The 23,005-nt window shown below is 40.3% G+C and overlaps 1 protein-coding gene across 3 annotated transcripts in view; it reads right to left on the bottom strand.

The window, feature by feature from the left end:
* Positions 1 to 9,695: 9,695 nt before the first annotated feature.
* LOC126281573 (dolichol kinase-like) overlaps positions 9,696 to 23,005 on the bottom strand; it is a 57,591-nt gene continuing 44,281 nt past the window's right edge. For all 3 annotated transcript variants that reach the window (XM_049980646.1, XM_049980648.1, XM_049980649.1), the window contains 4 exons: positions 22,114 to 22,323; positions 12,523 to 12,784; positions 11,881 to 11,958; positions 9,696 to 10,339 (listed from right to left, as the gene is read on the bottom strand). In XM_049980646.1, the coding sequence (XP_049836603.1) occupies positions 10,203 to 10,339; positions 11,881 to 11,958; positions 12,523 to 12,784; positions 22,114 to 22,323 (687 nt within the window). In that variant the 3' untranslated portion in view covers positions 9,696 to 10,202. The remainder of the gene's footprint in view (positions 10,340 to 11,880; positions 11,959 to 12,522; positions 12,785 to 22,113; positions 22,324 to 23,005) is intronic.

The raw sequence follows: 23,005 nt of genomic DNA, 5'->3' as shown, positions 1-23,005 counted from the left end.
CTTTTCATTATGCCTTTATAAACTCAAGAATGTTCACGGTGCAGATCCACCTTACCTTCACTGTGGCAGCACCATATTCAGGTTCATCAAGTTGCCGAGTTTCTTAAAGATGATGAACAGTGTTAGGTGTTTGTGTCATCTTCCCTGTCGCGTGATTCGGCATATCCACCAATCCTGCTAGAAGACTTCCAGGATGAAGGAACTGGCATGCCAGTGTGTTTACTGGTCTTGTATGTTCAATGATGATGTACAGGTGGGGCAGTTGTCAGGCACACTGGTCAGCTCCACTGCAGTTCTCGCCATTATCAGATCAGAGGCAGCAGTGGGACAGAGTTCACACCAACTCCTTGGGACTCCTTTATCCACTTCCTGTATGACCTCCACTTCTAGCAGACAACCACAGTGGTAGCCTTGGAGGGTATCTTTAGAATAGAGGGTGCACCCCTGCACACTGGTGACCTAGAAGTCCCCAATTCACAGTATCAAAATTCAAAAAAGTTTTGCACCCACAATGTATTTTAGCATCTTACCACACCCCTCAGCCTCAAACAGGCTGGCAGAACGGCCCATGCCAAAGTGCGACGTGGGGACACACAGACATTGATCCAGCTTTATTCAGAGTTGAATCACTGGATGTGCCACATGCTGCAGGGATGCCTCCATTCTCAGAAGACTGAGCCTACACAAGAAACTCCACATAACAACACCACTGTCACCAGCAGCCCTGGATGTCTTCCAGGAACCTTTGATCTTGACATCACCCAGTCTCTGGCCATTTCTGCTGCCTCTTCCTCCCTCATACTGGCCAGACAAGTACTGGAATTACCTGCTAGAGCAACAGGATGGAGAGGGGTGGATGGGTAGGTTAAGTAACCCTACCGAATGTATGTTGGAAGGTATGGGTATATCAAAATGTGTAAAATCACCTATGTCTCCTCCTGTAATGGACAGAAATGTGACACCCCAGTGATGATTTTCCTGTTATCTGATTCACCTCCATCTGTGGACCAACTGCCGTGACTGTTTATTATGTCCATAGTGCTACAAAACAAACATTTTGGTTTCCATGATTGTTAGGTTTAATGGTACTTTGACTACTAAAACACCTTCATAGTGGCTAAGTAGTAATTGGACTTTCTGACACTTAACTAATCAGGAACTGTCTGGCTTTTATTTCTATTGTGGCTCAGAAGAACAGTCTGCTGAGAACTTCTACTGCTTGGTTTGTCAACATACACACAATTTTAATTTGTTGTTAAAGAAGCTACTTGAGTTCAATAAATGTTGTAACAACTTCCATTAGACTTTACCAAGATAGTGAAAAATCCAGAATTGAAATAGGAGTCAGGCAACAGGTGTTATATCAAAACTATTGTCATTAGGCCATTTAAGTAGGTATAATACGCAACCTGTCACTTTTTGAATTTGATAGTTTAACTAGTTTGTGAGACACTGTGGGCTCATGTGTTACAGCAATACTACTGGACTGTGCAGCTACACTCTAAGGTTACCATTATTGTAATGGCTCATGGTATCCATGACAAATTCATTTCACTTTCAGACATGCCGCCGCCGCCCCCCCCCCCCCCCCCCCCCACACACACACACACTGTGCCCTATTTTCCAGATGAAACTGGAATCTCATTTGTCATTCCACATATACCTAGCATTTCCAGTTTCATTAGTATATTTCATACCCAACAACACCAAAAGGCTTGGATACACCTGCAAGTATGCCTCTTACCCTGTCGCAGTCTTCCAAATATCACTTCTGCAAACCTTGTTATGATTGTTACTGTACTTTTACTACTATGAAGGGGTGCAACTCAAGCAAGCATTAGATACTCTGGAAAAAGTAACGAAACCGGAAGACTCATTTATTAGTTTTGTTAAAGGAGTTTGTAAGCTGTTCATGCATGCTTTTAGAACAGATACTGTCACTGCATCTAGACCTGCTGATTTTGCTATTGTTTAATAGTCTACCTTCCTTCTTCCTTGATTATAGGATACATAATAATAATTGTTCTGGCTACATAATTCATTGTGGGTGCTACACTTGTTCTCAAAAATTTTGTAGCAGTTTCTCCTCAATTATGACTCTACCCCTACCCCCTTTCTCTATCCTAATTCTTAATTTACTTTTCATTTCTTTTTCCCCCATTGTACCATTCATTTCTTTTCACCCAATGTATCATATTTTACTCTGTCCTTGTATCTGGGCATGTCTCGCACAGTGCTTATGAAATTTCCATCTCAGACTCCTCTTCATCCTAGTTAACCTGTCGTCACTGCAAGTGGGATCGCTCTCATTCTGGGGCCTGACTCATCTCAAGGAACAAACTATTAATTCCAAAAGGTAGGAAGCACATCCGTTATTATTGTGGGTGTCTACTGGCTAGACTACACATTTCACCTTCTGAAGGTAAGTTATGGACAGCGTCTATTACTGGTTTTACAGCACCTAGTGTTTCTACATCTACATCTATATCTACATGATTACTCTGCAATTCACATTTAAGTGCTTGGCAGAGGGGTCATCGAACCACAATCATACTGTCTCCCTACCATTCCACTCCCAAACAGCACATGGGAAAAAAAGAACACCTAAACCTTTCTGTTCGAGCTCAGATCGCCCTCATTTTATTTTCATGGTCATTCCTACCTATGTAGGTTGGGCTCAACAAAATATTTTCGCATTCGGAAGAGAAAGTTGGTGACTGAAATTTCGTAAACAGATCTCGCCGCGACGAAAAATGTCTTTGCTTCAATGACTTCCACCCCAACTCACGTCATACCTGCCACACACTTTCCCCTATTACGTGATAATACAAAACGAGCTGCCCTTTTTTCGCACACTTTTGATGTCCACCTGGTAAGGATCCCACACCATGCATCATTATTCTAACAGAGAATGAGCGAGTGTAGTGTAAGCTGTCTCTTTAGTGGACTTGTTGCATCTGCTAAGTGTCCTGCCAATGAAACGCAACCTTTGGCTCGCCTTCCCGACAATATTATCTATGTGGTCCTTCCAACTGAAGTTGTTCGTAATTTTAACACCCAGGTACTTAGTTGAATTGACAGCCTTGAGAATTGTACTATTTATCGAGTAATCGAATTCCAACGGAGTTCTTTTGGAACTCATTGTGGATCATCTCTCACTTTTCGTTATTTAGCGTCAACTGCCACCTGACACACCATACAGCAATCTTTTCTAAATCGCTTTGCAGCTGATACTGGTCTTCGGATGACCTTACTAGACTGTAAATTACAGCATCATCTGCGAACAACCTAAGAGAACTGCTCAGATTGTCACCCAGGTCATTTATATAGATCAGGAACAGCAGAGGTCCCAGGAAACTTCCCTGGGGAACACCTGGTATCACTTCAGTTTTACTCTATGATTTGCCGTCTATTACTATTTCCTGAAAGGAAATCACGAATCCAGTCACTTGATTAGAAGTCGCTTGTGAGGAATGGTGTCAAAAGCTTTCCGAAAATCTAGAAATACGGAGTCAACTTGAGATCCCCTGTCAATAGCAGCCATTACTTTGTGCGAATAAAGAGCGAGCTGGGTTGCACAAGAACAATGTTTTCTGGAACCACGCTGGTCACGTATCAATAGATCGTTCCCTTCGAGGTGATCAAAATGTGAGTACAATATACGCTCCAAAACCCTACTGCAAACTGACGTCAATGATATAGGTCTGTAGTTCGGTGGATTACTCCTACTACCCTTCTTAAACACTGGTGCGACCTGCACAATTTTCCAATCTGTAGGTATAGATCTATCGGTGAGCGAGCAGTTGTATGTGATTGCTAAGTAGTGAGCTATTGTATCAGTGTAATCTGAAAGGAACCTAATCGGTATACAATCTGGACCTGAAGTCTTGCCTGTATCAAGCGATTTGAGTTGCTTCGCAACCCCTAAGGTATCTACTTCTAAGAAATTCGTGCTAGCAGCTGTTCGTGCTTCAAATTCTGAAATACTCCATTCGTCTTCCCTGGTGAAGGAATTTCAGAAAACTGCGTTTAATAACTCCACTTTAGGAGCACAGTCGTCGGTAACAGTACCATCGGCACTGTGCAGCGAAGGTATTGATTGCGTCTTGCGTACTTTACATACGACCAGAATTTCTTCAGATTTTCTACCAAATTTCGAGACAATGTTTCGTTGTGGAACCTATTAAAGGCCTCTCGCATTGAAGTCCGTGCCAAATTTCGCACACCTGTAAATTTTAGCCAATTGCTGGGATTTCGCGTTCTTTTCTGAACTTCGCATGCTTTTTCCGTTGCCTCTGCAACAGCGTTCGGACCTGTTTTGTGTACCATGGGGGATCAGTTCCATCTCTTACCACTTTATGAGGTATGAATCTCTCAATTGCTGTTGCTACTATATCTTTGAATTTGAGCCACATCTTGTCTACATTTGCATAGTCAGTTCGGAAGGAATGGAGATTCTCTTAATAAGGCTTCTAGTGACACTACTTCTGCTTTTTTGAATAAAATTATTTTGCATTTGTTTCTGGTGGATTGGGAAGAAACGGTATTGAGCCTAGCTACAACGACCTTGTGATCACTAATCCCTGTGTCAGTCATGATGCTCTCTATTAGCTCTAGACTGTTTGTGGCCAGGAGGCCAAGCGTGTTTTCGTAACTATTTACAATTTGCTTGGGTTCGTGGACTAACTGCTTGAAATAATTTTCAGAGAAAGCATTTAGGACAATCTCGGAAGATGTTTTATGCCTGCCACCGGTTTTTAACAAGTATTTTTGCCAACATATCGAGGGAAGGTTGAAGTCCCCACCAATTATAACAGTATGAGTGGGGTATTTATTTGTTATGAGATTCAAATTTTCTCTGAACAGTTCAGCAACTGTATCATCGGAGTCTAGGGGTCGGTAGAAGGAGCCAATTATTAACTTAGTTCGGCTGTTAAGTATAAACTCCATCCATACTAATTCGCATGGAGTATCCACTTTGACTTCACTACGAGATAAACCACTACTGACAGACACAAACACTCCACCACCAATTCTGCCTAATCTATCTTTCCAGAACACCGTCTGAGACTTTGTAAAAATTTCTGCAGAACTTATTTCAGGCTTTAGCCAGCTTTCTGCACCTATAACAATTTCAGCTTCCGTGTTTTCTAATGAAGTTCAGGGACTTTCCCAGCACAACTACAACAATTTACAACTACAATTCCAACTGTTCCTTGATCCAAGCACATCTTGTATTTGCCATGCACCCTTTGAGATTGCAGCCCACTCCATACTTTCCTGAGGCCTTCTAACCTAAAAAACCGCCCAGTCCACACCACACAGCCTCCGCTACCCATATAGCCGCCAGCACGTGTCCAATAATCTGGATCCTCATTTAACAAAATAGTTAAATTAATACTTCCCTTCCCCTCTTAATGACTTAATGATCATGGAATGTAACAATACCAGAGAGACAGTTGCTACTCACCATATAGTGGAGATGTTGAGTCGCGCCCCCCACCCCCCCCCCCCCCCACACACACACACACACACACACACACACACACACACACACACACACACACACACACACACACACACACACACACACACACACAAACTTGCACATACGTCTGCAGTCTCAGAGAGCTGAAACTTTCAGTGATATTTGTCCATTTGGTTTTCAGAAGCGGCCTGTAACAGATCTCAAAAGAATTCACATTCTCCCTTTTCATTCCCCACAGTCCAGTTCTCATAACCCTTCATTGCCCTGTCCAAATACTCTTAATAAACTTTTGATGTTTCTTACACTGTATCATGCCTTAACTTCTGAAGTTAATCTGTTTTTTTAATTTAAGTATTACCTCTAACAGTGATATTCCACTACCTACTTGACTTACGCAATATCCTAACCCCTCTTTATTCAACCTTGCTCCCAACTGCTTGCCCCATGGCTTGTATCCCTGCAGCATACCTAGATGTGAGACCTTTTCCATACACTCTTCCACTACCACCCATTCCAGTCCTGCCACAGGTATCTCCACATGTATCTCCTACATAGTCATGTTAACTACCAATGTAGACGCAACCACTGTACGGCATTCTAAATGGGCCTGCCAATAGGAAGCTGTCTGTCCATATGAATGGCAACCACTAACAGGCAAGGGAGAGCTGAACAACCCAGTTGCTGAGCAGGCCATTGTACATGATGGGCCTGGTTTCAATAACTGCTTCACAGGCCTGGATTCTTGTCACCAAAACAAGATTAACTGAACTGTGCGCATGGGAAATCTCCATGGAACTTATCTTTCATTTCCAGGAAGCCCCTTGCGTCAACCATCACCACTCCCTGTTCCCCACCTGCCGGTATACAGCCATCAACATTACTATCCCACCAGCATACCTGTGCAGTCCTTCCCCCCACCTCTACTTTTCTCCTCGCGCACCTTTGCAGGCCCAAATCTTTCTCACCACAGTCTAAATATTTCCGTGATGTCCATGGCTTTAAAACTTCATTGTGGTCAAGAGCACTTTTAACACAGTTCCTTAAAGACCCTTTAATACAACAGGCATTAAATTTCTCAAAAATATTGTTAAATATTTGGTAAAAAATTGTAGTAGTAGTAGCAGCAGCACATGACGGCATGGTGTCACAAGCAACACACACACACACACACACACACACACACTTGATTGCAGTTTGTGTGTGTGTGTGTGTGTGTGTGTGTGTGTGTGTGTGTGTGTGTGTGAAAGATCTATTTTTGATGAAGGCCTTCCTGGCTGGAAACTTATTTGTGACAGTCATTTTGTTGTGCCTGTCTGCAACTCACCATCTCCGCTATATGGGGCGATTAGCAACTTTCCGTTTCATAATATTGTTACATTAATGTAAGTTTGCTGTATAAATCAGCTTTTATATATCTTTCACAGATGTTGAAAGTGAAATTATAGTAATTTGATTACAATAACATGTTTCAGGGATAAATTTTCACAAGCATTTGAGTTAATTTTTTAAAAATGTAACACTAATTACTTTGATTATGGTTTTGTCTGGGTCTACTAGGAGCTGGAGATAAGACAAATCAACTTTTGATGTGTGTTATACTTTTCTTAAAAGAAAGTTTTTATGTTCCCTAAAAAATATGCACTTATGAAGTTATGCTATTTCTAAAATGACTGATTCAACTGCAGAGCTTACCTTTTTTTTGTTGGGAAAAGCTGGCTGGTAGTTGGATGAGCTGGGAAATGTTATTGCACAAAGCAGAACCAAGCCACCCGCCATCTGAAGTATGAATTATGTTGGACCTAACTAAACTGTTTCTAATGATACAAAATTAGATTGTTTTCTTTCATGTACTAGGATTGGAAAAACTTTATAGTCCTTAGTCTGTACCTCGAATCTCTTAAATTTCGTCCTAAGTCAGGCACATTTCTCGAACGAAGCCAATTTCTGGGAAGTCTTGACAACATAAATATGAATCAGATGCATAGCTTTTACTGTTGCTTTGAAAACTAGCACAGTAATAGCTGTCAAAACTTCAAAATGCCTTTACTCGTTGTGACCCACACATTATTGTAGGTAAGTGTCCTCAAACCCAGATAATGGAGCTAGTAAACATTATGTTTGCCATTAAGGCCATCTCACAACAAACAAACAAAGTTTAATAGTTTCTGACAACTGTAGTATTTTTACTTCAATTTCACATGAAGTCCATTGATTTTTGCACACTATTTTCCGAGACATTAAAATTTAATTAAACTACTATATCTCTGATACAGTAGCAACAATGGGGGAATTACTGTCTTTTGCTGTAAAATAGATTTTCTCCTTTTTAACCTTTCATCATTACATTTTTGTGGCAGTTTCCTCCTCCGTAACAGTGTCTGCTGGTTAATTTTGTACAGTAATCATTTTTCTGCAAAATGTCTTGTCTTCTGCTACTTACTTGCCATTTCCTAGTCCTAGAAAGAAATGGCAATCTTTACTTAATGTAGGTTACATGAGAACTTTTACTGAACAATCCCCTGCAATGTGATGTTACATCCCCCTCAAGAGTCCTTACAAAACCTAAAGAATGACTAATGTGAATCCTCTGTTACTGTTGCAACTTACTGCATTACAATGCTTTTTTTGTAAAAAATAAAGAAAATTAGAAGTCAACAGAAACAATACTATTAACTTTCACATGTAACTGTATTCAACTGGAACCTGTTATCCACTTGGTATGCTGCCATCGCAGTAGATAAAGACTAGTTGGAGGATCACTGATGGATGTGTCCTACTGTGTTAGTGTGATGATCACTGACTGATAACTGGCCATAGTCTTGTTGGTCAAAGAAATTTTCATCACCAGTGCTTGGTCAGGAATGAGGAGATGGGAGAACGAATGAAATAGTGAACATTTCTTTAATATCAGCTGCTGTTTCAAAGTCTTAGGTTAAATCACAAATTTGTGCATAGTCTATTACCAATAGAGGACACAGGATGCTTCCGGTGATTAACCCCTCAGACACACACACACACACACACACACACACACACACACACACACACTTACTTGCATAAAACTGTTACTTCTTTGGCAACAGAAAATGTGAATGAACTTTATCCATTGTGGATGCTTTTGAGCTCCCTGACTGTTCCTTCATAGGGTGTAAAAAAATTTCCGCTAGCAGTCACAATAAAAGGTTATCTATTTGTCATACGAGTTTCAGATTTGCCCTATCCTCAGGTGTTTATACACTCACGTACATGTTTATATTGAAAGCAGTGTTTGTGGAAAATATATCTGTAGTTATTGAAGATGAAGCATTTTTATGATGCTTTATCTTCATGAAAGATGAAGCATCTTCAGGTAAGTACAGATATATTTTCCACAAATGCTGCCTTGCCACTTACAGTTGTCCCACTTGTACCTGTTTAGTCACCAGCAAATAATTTTCTGTATTTATACATTGATCTCCAGTAATATAAACATGTACATGAATGTATCAACACCTGAGGATGGGCGCAAGCCTGAAACCAGTCATGTGACAAATAAATAACCTTTTATTGGTTGGTTTGGTTGGATTGTTTTGAAGGGGAGACCAGACAGAGAGGTCATTGGTCTCATCGGCTTAGGGAATAACGGGGAAGGAAGTCGGCTGTGCCCTTTCAAAAGAACCATCCTCACATTTGCCTGGAGCAAACGCAAAACCTAAATCAGGATGGCTGGACACGGAAACTGTCGTCGTCCTGAATACAAGTCCAGTGTGCTAACCACTGTGCCACCTTGTTCGGTAAACCTTTAATTGTGACAGGTAACGGAAATTTTTCTACACCCTAAACAGTAAACACCCCTTTGCTTGTACAAAATTGTAAATTTCATGAAGTAGTTCAAAAAACTCTTGGGGGTCTTTAGACCAACAGAATGATCAGAACATTTGTGACAAATTACAGTGGTACTATCAAAACCAGAACAAAATGGATTAAGCAGAATATGGTTGTGACCTACAAGGCTTTGAGGCCTCTGTGTTAAACTGATGCTCCCATAACAGAGTACCCACAACCCTACTTCCTATTCTATTGACTGCATGTCAAGAGGTACACATGCAACCAGTGCCAAGATACCATTATGATTGTGATTTCCAATATTTTGTCTCCAGAATTCCCAAATACGCCATCATTATACACAATGATTAATATTAAACAATACTGGAAAGGTTCAAATAGCAGAATAAAATTTATTGGCATGAAGCTATGATGTGGATACAGTGATTTTTCAGTCCCAACAAATGAAGATATAGCTGGCTGAAAATTTATCTTGTCATAAATCTTATTATAACTCTGTAAGAGAAAATGAGAGAAATGCGAGTCTTGAAAGTGTCATTTAATAACTTCAAAATACACTAACAAGTAATATGCAACAAATCTACATTTCCTAAAAAAAACTGTTTTTATGTAATAACATGAAGGCACTTTAAAAATCTATAAATTATCATTATAAATATAAAAATACAGGTTTGTATATGTAGCTCTGAAATTAATTTCCTCTATTGCAGTTACATTAATGTGTAAGAGATTGTAGACCTATATTCTTTGGCATACAGATATCCTCTGTTTCTCTCTCTCTTTTGTTACATAAGTGAATGGAGCTATTATCAGTACTTCAGATCTTACATGTTCTATAGGAATGAGCACAGCCAGTCACAAAGTTTGCAGTTTCTATTTCGTACCACCATTACAGTTCAAGAATGCAATACATAAATAGTGGAAGCACTAAATTGTCCACCTGATCTGTTTTTGCCTCAAGAAGGGATGTCAATACCACCGACATTACCAGCTTTGAAACAGATGCTACACTTGCATCAAGGTAACCTGGAACAAGAGATTTTCAAAAGAGTTAGTTTGCTCTGAACACAATATCAATGTCTAAAGTAGAACCCAACCTTTAACATGCAAGATACATCAGCTCAAGACTTACTAAGCAATAATTCTTTTCACACTGTGTAACAAAGTAACTGAGGGATGAATGAAGCAGAGGCCACAGATATTCCTAATATAAAGGAACCTATGTACAAAAGTGATTATAAACCACCATCAACCACAACCGCCACCTCACTGTTAATTACTTTCTAGCACAGAAGTGAATTTCTGGGGTTTGATTTCTCATCAAACCCAAGATTTTTATCTGTAGCTTATTACTTCTTTCACTTCTGATAATGTTCGAAAATAAGAAAAATGCCAAACTGCAGCGTGGTTCAGAATCCACATTAAGCTGTAGGTCCCCCTATAACTGGCTGGGTCAGTCAGTTCAAAAATGGGAGGAAAGCAATGGTATACCACCTCAAAGAGGACCAGGAAAAGTAAAGGTTGGGTTGTTTACGAGAGGAGATGAAACAGCGAGGTCACCGGTCTCATTGGATCAAGGAAGGATGAGGAAAGAAGGCGGCCATGCCCTTTCGAAGGAAGCATCGCAGCATTTGCCTGAAGTGATTTAGTGAAATCGCGGAAAACCTAAATCAGGATGGCTGGTTGCGGGATTGAACTGTCGTTCTCCCAAACGAGTCCAGTGTGCTAACCACTGCATTACTTTGCTCAGTCATGGCTAATAAAGCACTGAGGTGTTCAAAACAAGCTTCAGACTGATGACTACTTCACTTTTAAACTATGTTATAAGCTGGGATTAAGTATTTGATTCACCACACTGAAACAGACTGCAAATGACCAAGTCTTGAATGGAAACATCTGGAATTTGATGAAGTGATGTTTTGGGACTTGCAAGGCCAGTTATTTGTGATTATTAAGGACGACAATGTACTGTGAAAAGTGAGTGGTGTTCATAAATGCTTCAAAGCTAAATGGAATCAGTGATATGAATAAAGTAACATGGTGTTCTCGGCGAAGGTTCCAAAGCACAGCATCACCTGGCCCCATACTGAGAAACAAACACAATGATCATCAATAATCTGGGCTGAGCACAGAGGAAGGGGGAGAGGGAGAGGGGGGGGGGGAGAGAGAGAGAGAGAGAGAGAGAGAGAGAGAGAGAGAGAGAGAGAGAGAGAGAGAGAGAGAGATTATTACTTGTTCAGACACAGCAAAAGGATGAAACAAGCTGTACACGAGTAGTTAGAAACAAATATTAAGAATTCTTTACAAATATTAAGAATTCTTTACAAATATCATTACAAAGCTCAGAGTGATGATGATTATAATGGAAATTAGTGAAATGTTTAAATTAATTGTTTAGTTAGTTAATTCTCACTGAATATTTCTTTCTGCGTTCAAAATAAAATACCAACTGTCCCTTATACCTTTAGTGAATTCAAAAACCACCACCTCTGCAAATGTACATACATTATCTGCAGAGATACACACACACACAAATTATGGGCACGAAATCACCAGCTGCAACTTACCCAATGCCATCAAACACCCACTCAACAAAATCTGGCTCAATATACAAGCAACAGTTCCTTCAATTGTTTTCACCGAATCTGTAAAAGAAATTACATATGCTGTATAAGAGACCAGAAGGTGTGTGTTTCAATACTGACTTCTCCCAATAAAAAATAATAAAAATCCACGTTGCTTCTTTCCGAAGAAGCCAATTATATCTACGATCATCATTACAACTGTGAATGTACCCACCCATGTAATAAACGATGCATTAATAAAGCTATTTGCACTACTGTCAAATTTGCTGTTATTTTCACAATATAATGAAAAGAATATTGGTACTCACAATGTAGCTTAGATGCCGAGTCGCAGGTAGGCACTACAAAAAGACTGTCACAAACTAGCTTCCGGCCAAAGCAACAAACTACACACATGACCAGTGTCTGGCAGCTGAAGCTGGTCTTGTTTGCTGAAAGCTCATACTGTGACAGTCTTTCTGTTCTCCTTACCTGCGACTCAGGATCTCCATGCTATGATGAGTAATAACTATCCTTTTCATAATATTGTTACATTCCATCCTGGATTTTCCACAATTTGATTTTGCTGTTATTTTCCATATTTATAATATAATTATATTAGTAAGTGTGATGGGTGATACTCACTTGGCCACCTGTGACGACCTATCCAGGAACCAAATGCAGATGCAGCTGTATCTCCTATTCCAACAGCTAGAAGACCTGCTAGAAAGGATGCTGGCAAATAGTTACTGACAGCAGCAGGGTGTAGCCACAATGGAAGTGACACACCCGTCAGCAGGTACATAGGAGTCAGTGCTCCACCACCAGCATCTTTCTCATCTGCAAACAGTTCAAAACCTTGCTGCAGGCCAACATGTAGCGGTGGTATATGCAAAAGACGCATTGCCTGGAAATCGCATTCAGTGTTAGTAATGTGCACATAATATTTTCTGTATGTGTAAATGAGTTCTCATTATATTAAAAACAAAGATTCCAAGACTTACCAAGCGGGAAAGCGCCGGTAGACAGGCTCAATAAAATAACACACACACAAAATTTCGAGCTTTCGCAACCGGCAGCTGCTTCGTCAGGAAAGAGGGAAGGAAAAGGAAAGATGAAAGGATGTGGGTTTTAAGGGAGAGGGTAAGGAGTCATTCCAATCCCGGGAGCGGAAAGACTTACCTTAGGGGGAAAAAAAGGATAGGTATATACTCGCGCGCACACACACACACATATACATCCATACATACACAGACACAAGCAGACATATTTAAAGGCATTATTATTTATGAACAACAGAAATATGCACTGTAATTATGTCTTTGTCAGTTCACAAATTTGAGTACCACAAAACAAAGTTAAAATATTCTTATTATAATAAAATAATTTTGTTTGCAGCAGGTAGAAAGAATGTAAAAGAAATATGAGTAATAGCTTGGAACTTTTACACTGATAAATTTAAAATTTGAGGCACTTTGAAGTTAATATTAAAATCAGTACAAATAAATTATGGGATTTTTCTGCTTTTATTTTATGTGGTGCGATGTCACATTTATATATTACTGGCCATCCTAGATTTCAGTACATGCTGATAAGATACTGAAACCAGAAAATCATAGGTAGTTACCTTCAAAACTTTGTTCCTCTTTTGTAACCCACAAATTTTTTCCAACTTTAATATTTATGGTTTCGTCAACTAGAATGCATGAACCTACATGTCTCTTCTCTCTGCAAAAACTAGCTGCCAGCTCAGATACTATCAAGGTTTTTAGAGTAACATGTGCTAAAGCACAGTGTTTTGCAGTATACCACTTTGGTAACACCTATAAAGCTTCATCAACTTCACATTATCAGTTTTAATATAGTAGGTATAAAACTTTCACATATTCTTAATACTTTCAAGGAAGACTTCCAAGTCAATAAGCCTGCTTATCACTACTACTGAAAATTCTCTAATTTTTAAATACATTAATATGGAAAAAATTCTATTACAATAGGGTATTTTTTAGTGCGTGCACAAAGGTTTGCTTCTAGTTTCATTTTTCTGGTTCTAGTCTGAGCTAAGCCTCCTCTCTTTCCTTGCTGATTTAAGTGCATGTTGTGTCCAGCAAAATTACTCATTCCATAACTACTAATGTCCAGTAACTTTACGTTCAGAAATCTGGCACTAAAGATTTTTAGTATTTTATTAGGTAATCTAATTTTTCTGTTTCCACAAGACCGATGTGGTAGGTTGTATGCGAGAGGCACAGTCATTACATCAACATTTGTGTAATATGAAATTTGCAGTACTGTGGTAAGTTCCCTTCATTTCTGTAGGTGTCATTTGCACCTCAAGTAGAGCTTCTCTACTTGAAGATGGCATTACAATGTTTGATCTTCATAGATCTTAGTGTAACACTTTTCTCAGCTGCCTCAGCAACCTTTTTGGAAACTTATTCCTGATTTAACTCGGAATGACCTTGCTCGAGTTTTATTACACTGAGTACTCTTTATTTTCTCAAGTTCTCCAGGTACTGTTTCTTTGTGGGGTCATGTGGGTCATCTTATTTTTGAAGAACAGTGGTTTCTTAATATTAATTATTTTCATAACTTTGGTGGTAATGATTTCTTTCAGACTGTGTGTGGATATTGACATTCCTATGTGAAATTCTGAAAGTGTTCAGTTTGAGTTTAGTCCTTTTGTTTGCTGACATGTTTTTACTAAATTCTGTTAGTTTTACACTGTTTCGATTTATCTTTTTTCTGTGCAGCATACTCACTTGTCTTTCAGAATACATTACTATGGAGACACCTAAGGCAATAATTAACATTTTACAGTTTCTTTGACAATCTGTGTTTATTATCCAATTTTATTTGGTTACTTCAGCACCTTTGCCCCTTTGCTGTTGAAATGGCTCTGAGCACTATGGGACTTAACTTCTAAGGTCATCAGTCCTCGAGAACTTAGACCTACTTAAACCTAACTAACCGAAGGACATCACACACATCCATGCCCAAGGCAAGATTCAAACCTGCGACCGTAGTTTTCTCGCGGTTCCAGACTGTAGCACCTAGAACCGCTCGACCACCCTCGCCGGCCCCTTTACTGTGCATATCTACTTAAGGAAATAACTTATTTTTGGATACAACAACAATCAATTTATAAAAATTGTAATAAGAGTTTTGTCAATTTTACTGAACAATCACTTATCTTCTGATTTTCTTGCATTTGGTGCTTAAATATAAGGTAGTATAATATTTTTCCCACTAATAAGTGGGTCCCTTATGAAAATATATTGATGCAGTACATATGAACATTTAAGCCAGTCCAAACTGTGTGTGCATCATGAATGTTTACTACACGTAGTGGCCACAATATGTATGCAGCGGGATGTAGGTGTAGCTGAATGGGGCAGTAATGTGTCACCAATTTTGCTGTATTCTACATCTACATCTACATGACTACTCTGCAATTCACATTTAAGTGCTTGGCAGAGGGTTCATCGAACCACAATCATACTATCTCTCTACTATTCCACTCCCGAACAGCGAGCGGGAAAAACGAACACCTAAACCTTTCTGTTCGAGCTCTGATTTCTCTTATTTTATTTTGATTATCATTCCTACCTATGTAGGTTGGGCTCAACAAAATATTTTCGCATTCGGAAGAGAAAGTTGGTGACTGAAATTTCGTAAAAAGCTCTCGCCGCGACGAAAAACGTCTATGCTGTAATGACTTCCATCCCAACTCGTGTATCATATCTGCCACACTCTCTCCTCTATAACGCGATAATACAAAACGAGCTGCCCTTCTTTGCACCCTCTCGATGTCCTCCGTCAATCCCACCTGGTAAGGATCCCACACCGCGCAGCAATATTCTAACAGAGGACGAACGAGTGTAGTGTAAGCTGTCTCTTTAGTGGACTTGTTGCATCTTCTAAGTGTCCTGCCAATGAAACGCAACCTTTGGCTCGCCTTCCCGACAATATTATCTATGTGGTCCTTCCAACTGAAGTTGTTCGTAATTTTAACACCCAGGTACTTAGTTGAATTGACAGCCTTAAGAATTGTACTATTTATCGAGTAATCGAATTCCAACGGAGTTCTTTTGGAACTCATGTGGATCATCTCACACTTTTCATTATTTAGCGTCAACTGCCACCTGACACACCATACAGCAATCTTTTCTAAATCGCTTTGCAGCTGATACTGGTCTTCGGATGACCTTACTAGACGGTAAATTACAGCATTATCTGCGAACAGTCTAAGAGAACTGCTCAGATTGTCACCCAGGTCATTTATATAGATCAGGAACAGTAGAGGTCCCAGGACGCTTCCCTGGGGAACACCTGATATCACTTCAGTTTTACTCGATGATTTGCCGTCTATTACTACGAACTGCGACCTTCCTGACAGGAAATCACGAATCCAGTCGCACAACTGAGACGATACCCCATAGCTCCGCAGCTTGATTAGAAGTCGCTTGTGAGGAACGGTGTCAAAAGCTTTCCGGAAATCCCACAAAACTTTAGCATCTTTCAAATGTATTCACAAGGAATAGCAGTCATGACATGGAAATAAAAGGAAACTATGAAAAACTCCAAAACACTGACACACAGGAACTGCAGATGTCTTTAGTGAGAGCTAAAACCATTTTGGTACTACTAATTAGTATCTGGAAGTAGACACAGTATTGGAGGCTATTAGTCACTTACAGGAAGTCATTAAGTGTGTTGTTATGGCAATGAAAATCTTGCACCACCTCTCATCAATACACGGAGTATCAGTTCCTTGAACTACGGATGTTAAATCCTACCATGCAGCACTTAATTATTATCCACAGGACAATCTGGAATGGTATCCACGGGACAATCTTTTCATTATAAACAAGATGGTGCCACCTTTTTGTTAGGCACCATCTGTAATAGCTGGTTTGAAAAAAGAGTAAAACAACATACCAAACTAAATAAGCCTCTCTGGTCTCAGACAGTGAGGAATGGTAGCCAGACTATCAGTAACTAGCTGACAGACTGCGAACCACCATGATGGAGAAGTAGATAAAAAATACAAAATCTTGCCATAACTTATTTTGGGTGTTCCCTACAGTGAGGCTGGAAGCTTTATTAGATGCAAAAGGTATTAATGAGAATGGTATGAGATGTACATAATAATGTGCATCCTCATTAGAGAGAGAGACAAGCCTGAGCAAAAGTGGGTGTGGCTGGCCAGCCCAGCGAGATAACAGCAGACATTGATGTTGCTTGCCACAGACAGTGTGCGAGCCAGCACTGACAAAGCACGTGCCGGGCCAGCATCTGGTAGAATTCCCAGAAGTTGCTGTCCAACACTACCTGGTGGCTGCATCTGGGTGCTGCCAAAGAATGCCACAATTTCAGTTCCTTATCAATATAAAGTTGCGATAACACTGTATGTAGTACTTATTAGGCAAAATCAATGCTACATTCGCAAAAATAAACATTATTTAAAACAAGGGTGCTTTTCATTGGATGATCAATGACCAAGTCATGCAAAAGTAAGTGGCATGTTTCAACATTTATTTTTGATACTTTCATAGCAAAACTGTCATAGTTGTACTCAAGATGTCATTTGGTGATGCATTTCATGTGGTAGTGAATGATGTACGAAAAGTTTGATACGATTGCAATTATAGTTAACTGATATTCGGTAAATGGACAGCAAATTACAACAGGAAATTTTAGAATACCTTAGCGATTAGTAATATTAAATGTTCATCGATCAAGAACTGGATGAGTGCTATTTGCTAGAATTAGATTTTTTAATCTTAGATGTAGTTTGCTGGTTTGAGGGATAAAGGGACCAAACTACAGGGTCATCAGTCCCTTGTTCCAGATGCAAACAAGGCTCACGGTAAAACAACTCCCAAAGTACGTTTGGGAAAGTAAATGGGTGGGAAAATGAATGTGGAACCGCACCTAAAAAGAAAACAAATGGTACGAACAAAAAACTGGGAAAACATACACCATAGGGAAAAGTAGGAAGATTGTATTAAACTATAGAGCAGATAGTCTGGGCTGGCTGATCACACAAATAAAAGACGATGAGCCAGCCATTCTGTAACATATTGAAATGTTCACCCCAAACAGACAAGGCGAGGTGAACACATGAATGGAAAAGACGAACACCAAGACCGACAAATGCAAAGAAAGTGTGATACAGTTAAAATGGAGGAAGGGTGGAGGCACCAGAAAGAAGGCCAAACGTCCACCCTTATATAGTATGATAAAAAAACCTCACGAACAAAATGTGAAACTAAATCTGCCATTGTGGCACTGTCGCCCAACACCGAGGGTAGGTTTCTGGGAAACTTAAAAGTCCACTGCAGAGCGGCTAAAATTGGGCAGTCAAGCAAGATGTGCACGACAATCAGATGGGAGCCACAGCGACACCAAGGTAGATCCTCGCAACGGAGAAGGTAACCATGTGTTAACCATGTGTGGCCAATGCGGAGTCGGCAAAGGACAACAGATTTCCTGTGAGTGGCTGGCATGGATGACCACCACACAGTCGTTGTCTCCTTGACAGCACAGAGTTTATTTGGCATACTTGTAGTGCGGCACTCAGTATCCCAGATCGCAAAAACTTTGCGGCAGAAGACTGCTCGCAAATTGGTCTCTGGTAGGCCAATCTCCAGAGCTGATTTACTGGTGGTTTGTTTGGGCAGGCGGTCCACAATTTCATTGCCTGGGGTCCTAATGAAGGTTACTAGGTGTCCACTGTTGCAGAGGGCATAAAGAAACTACTGGATTAACAGTACCAAAGGATGCATACGGAAGCACTGGCTGAGAGCTTCTAGGCTGCTCAAGGAGTCACCACAAATGACGAAGGACTCACCAGAGCAGGAGCGGATGTGATTAAGAGCACAATAGATGGCAACCAACTCTGCAGTGAAAATGCTGCAGCCGTCCAGCAAGGAGTGTTGTTTGGAATGGCCAATGTGAGAGTAAGTGTAACCAACAAGACCGCCGACCACCGGTGTAGATTATTTCTGAGCCCTTGAACTAGCCAAGAAGAGAGAAAATGCCAATGGAAGGCCTCAGGTGGAACTGAGCCTTTGGGGGCTTGCAATAGGTCCAGCCAAAGCCGAGGTATTGAGCATCGAGGTGTACGGAAGTAAACCAGCGGGGAAGGTGGTAAGGGGAAGTGTCGAGTTCATGAAGAAGGGACCAGGTATGGATGGCAAAGGGAAGTCAAATTGTAGGCTGCCGTTGCAGGAGATGGACCGCCATGTTGGGGAAAAGAAGACAATAATTTGGATGGCGAGGCGAATTATGTTATGTGGGCAGTATAATTTGCAAGCAATAGCTGCCGATGGAGCCGCAATGGAGGAATGCCAGCTTCCAAAAGTAGGCTATTCACAGGTCTAGATTGGAAGGACACCCATCATGAGGCAAACTCCACAGTGATGGATAGGATCTAGTAGACTCAGTGTAGAGGGGGGCTGCCGAACCATATACCAAGCTCCCGTAATCAATACGGGACTGTAAGAGGCCTTCGCACAGCTGCAGCAGTGTACGACGATCAGCACCCCAGTTGGTGTGGCTCAGGCATCGAATAAGATTAAGGTGCTACCAGCACTTGTCCTTAAGCTGATTAAAATAGGGAAGCCAACTTCAGCGGGCATTGAAGACTAGTCCCACAAACTGTAAGTCTCCACTACATCTAGCAGTTAGTCATCAAGATAAAGTTCTGAATGGGAGTGGGCGGTAAGACGACAACAGAAGTGAATCACTTATGTTTGGGCGGCTGAAAACCGAAAGCCGTGAGTGAGGGCCCACAACTGCGCCTTCTGTATAGCTCCCTGCAGATGGCATTTAGCTACAACAGTAGAAGAGGAGCTGAATAAAATACAAAAATTGTCAGTGTATAGGAGGGGAGATACTGACGATCCTACTGCTAATGTGAGACCACTGACGACAATTAAAAAGAGTCGGACACTCAGGACAGAGACCTGCGGGACCTCATTCTCTTGAACATGGGATGCACTGATGTGAACTCTGATAGTGTTGTGCGACAAAAAGTTCTGTATAAAGAATCGGGAGTGGGCCCTGATGACTCCACTCATGCACAGTAGCGAGGATGTGGTGTCGCCAAGTGGTATCAAAGGCTTTCATGAGATCAAAAAGGATAGCAATGAGTCGTCGTCGCCACGAAAAGGCTGATAGAATGGCAGACTCCAGGTACGCCAAACTGTCAATGGTGGAGCGTCCTTGGTGAAAACCACCCTGAGACTGTAGCCAGCTCACCATATGTTCAAACAGCTTGCACAGTATGTTGGTGAGGCTGATGGGACAATAGCTGTCAACGTCAAGTGAATTCTTCCTGGGATTTATGACAGGAATGATTAAACTTTCCCGCCATTGCGATGGGAATTCGCCATCGCTCTAAATGCGGTAAAAGACAGCAAGGAGGTGGCGTTGGGAATCTGCTGACAAATGTTTTAGCATTTGTGAATGGATGCGATCTGGGCCAGGGGACATGTCAGGATAGTCGGCAAAGTCACTGTAAAATTCCCACTCACTGAAGGGAGCATTATAAGTCTCAGGGTGGCTTGGAGCAAATGAGAGGAGTTGTCACTTCACCCTTTGTTTGATGAGACGAAAGGTGGGGTGGTAATTCTCCAACACAGAGATGTGAGCATAATTCTCAGCGAGATTCTCTGCAATTACATAGGGATCGGCAGATGTGGCTCCTTGTTTGAAAATTCCAAGGACACCTGCTGGGTTCTGATAGCCGTAAAGTTGGCGGAGCTTGGTCCAAACATGCAAGTGGGAGGTTTGTGTGCCATTGGTGGAGACATAGTATTCCCAACACTCCTGCTTCCTTTGTTTGATGAGGAGGCAAACCTGCACTTGGAGCCATTTGAAGGCAATAATTAGATGTAGAATAAATATTCAACAAATACTATTAAATCTAGGGACAAATGGTTATCAGTGGAAAGAGCAGGATAAAATCTTCAGAAATCAATAGGCTCATGCTTATTTTTAATTATCTCTTTTAAGTGAATATAAATGTGGTTACATATGACAATAGAAATTTAATAAATTATTGCTGAAGCAGACTTTGAAAGTGGCACACTGTGAGGTCGATAGTTTTGATGTAGTTTAGAAGGCATAGTTTTTATCTTCATTATACTGTACTTGTGTATTAAATGTAAAGGATTTGAAGTCAGAGTGGGGAGGTCTCTATATAGTGTTGGGTGTGCAGAGTGTGAACTATGGGTTACTCAAGTGAATTTCTCATGTTATTTGAGGTGATAAGTTTAATAGGTGCCACAGAGCCAGACACTGGGTGGTTAGAATGCTACAGTGTTGAACTTTGTAGAGTGCGGTGCAGAAGCCTAAGTTTCAGATTCAGAGAAAATCAGAATGCAATGCATGTGGCACAGTGCCCTTTTACTATCCGTGTGGTACATCATGTCGAACTTAGCAAAACTTTCTTGCAATGTCCCCAATCTTTAGTGATTTGGAGTCAACAATCAGTACTCTGACCTTTACTGGCTAATTAGTGTTAATCTTTAAGCTCATTTTACAGTACAAAATTGTTAAGGCTTTTGTGGCCGCTTGCTGACAAACTGCCTATTGGCTTCTGTCTCAGGTTCTTCGGCCGACGTTCATATTAGATGAACGTCGGCCGAAGAACCCGAGACAGAAGCCAATAGGCAGTTTGTCATTTTACAGTGCTGAAATCTGTGGAATTATTTGACAGAAGAATGCAGCTTGGATCTGAAAGATGACTTCATCCTAGCACAATCGTATACTCCACTACAAACACACGTGCTCATCCTGGGCAGGAGGTTACTAATATTTATTTCTGAATTCTGCTGATCAAAGTAACATTGAGCAAATTCTAATATGTATCCTAACATTAGTGACCTCCCAGTTCTTACATTTTAATAATAACTAGTATTAGAAGCAGAAATTTTGAACTTGATTGAAACAAAGTGCAGCTATGTGTTGTTGCTATGCTGAACAACCAACAGACAAACAATTTGGAGGCCACATATAATATTAGGAATTTCTTAGTGCTGATAGGAAGCATTTATTATAGGAAGCATTTAAGGCAGGTGGAACTATGTCAATCAAACCGCTCCTTATTAGTAACTTTATGCAGATGTCTAATCAGTAATGACTATTAATAAATATATTTTCAAACACTACTGTCACTATAACTAAAAAATTCTCCATCTGGAAAAATATTTCAAAAATACATACCTCTAACATGACGAAGAGTGCCAACACAATGCCACTTGCTAAGTACAGGAGGCAGTATGTTCCAATAAGACCTGGTACATATACAGCAACAACCAAAATATGGAAGGACTTCCTGGTAGCTGTCGAAGCATGTTTACCAGCTTGTATTTGAACTACTATTGCAGCCACCGCTACAGCGCAGCATGCAATCCAGTAGCATACCATCAGTATCTGTCTGACAGTTCCATCAGCTATTATTAGATCACAAATATTTGTACTATAGATACAGTGACACTGTACAAAAGTTTATCTAGTACTATTGCTCCAACATACATCACACGTTAAAAACATTTTTAAGTTTACAGCAAATTTATGCAAGGAAAGCTATTAAATTTAATGCAAGTATTTATAACAAACCAGCTGTAAACGTTGACAAAATTTGTGACATTTCTGTAAGTTGTAAAACAAGAATTCAATTTATGAATGCCTCCTTTCCTGAAATTACACATAATTTTGGTTACCATGTCTTCTTTCAACACACAGAGTCAGGTACATCACAAACAGCAGTTATAAAATAAAAAAATCAGAATCCAGCTTTTTTTTAAAGATAATGGTTGAGTTTGTATGAGAGTTACTTATGATGGCTTACAAAAGCAGCTGGAAAGTAACATGATTTTGTGATTAAAAAGGGTGAAAACCTTTCTTTTACCGACCCAAACACCAGCAAATATTTGTTATTTACTGTTTAAAATTTCTGGAAGGTTCTTGAAATTTCCTATGTTTATAATGTTTGCATATTCTGGAGTAATACTGTTCATATAATTTGTTGTAGCACTTTCTATCCAGGAGACAGTTCTGTTCTCTATTTAGATTTGTGTCTCCAATAAACATGCTTTCAGCACATTCAGTCTCA

Source organism: Schistocerca gregaria, chromosome 7 (assembly GCF_023897955.1).
Source record: "Schistocerca gregaria isolate iqSchGreg1 chromosome 7, iqSchGreg1.2, whole genome shotgun sequence".
Taxonomy (NCBI): Eukaryota; Metazoa; Arthropoda; class Insecta; order Orthoptera; family Acrididae; genus Schistocerca; species Schistocerca gregaria.
Note: the sequence above shows the minus strand (reverse complement) of the source record. Positions and strands in the feature narration are given on the sequence as shown.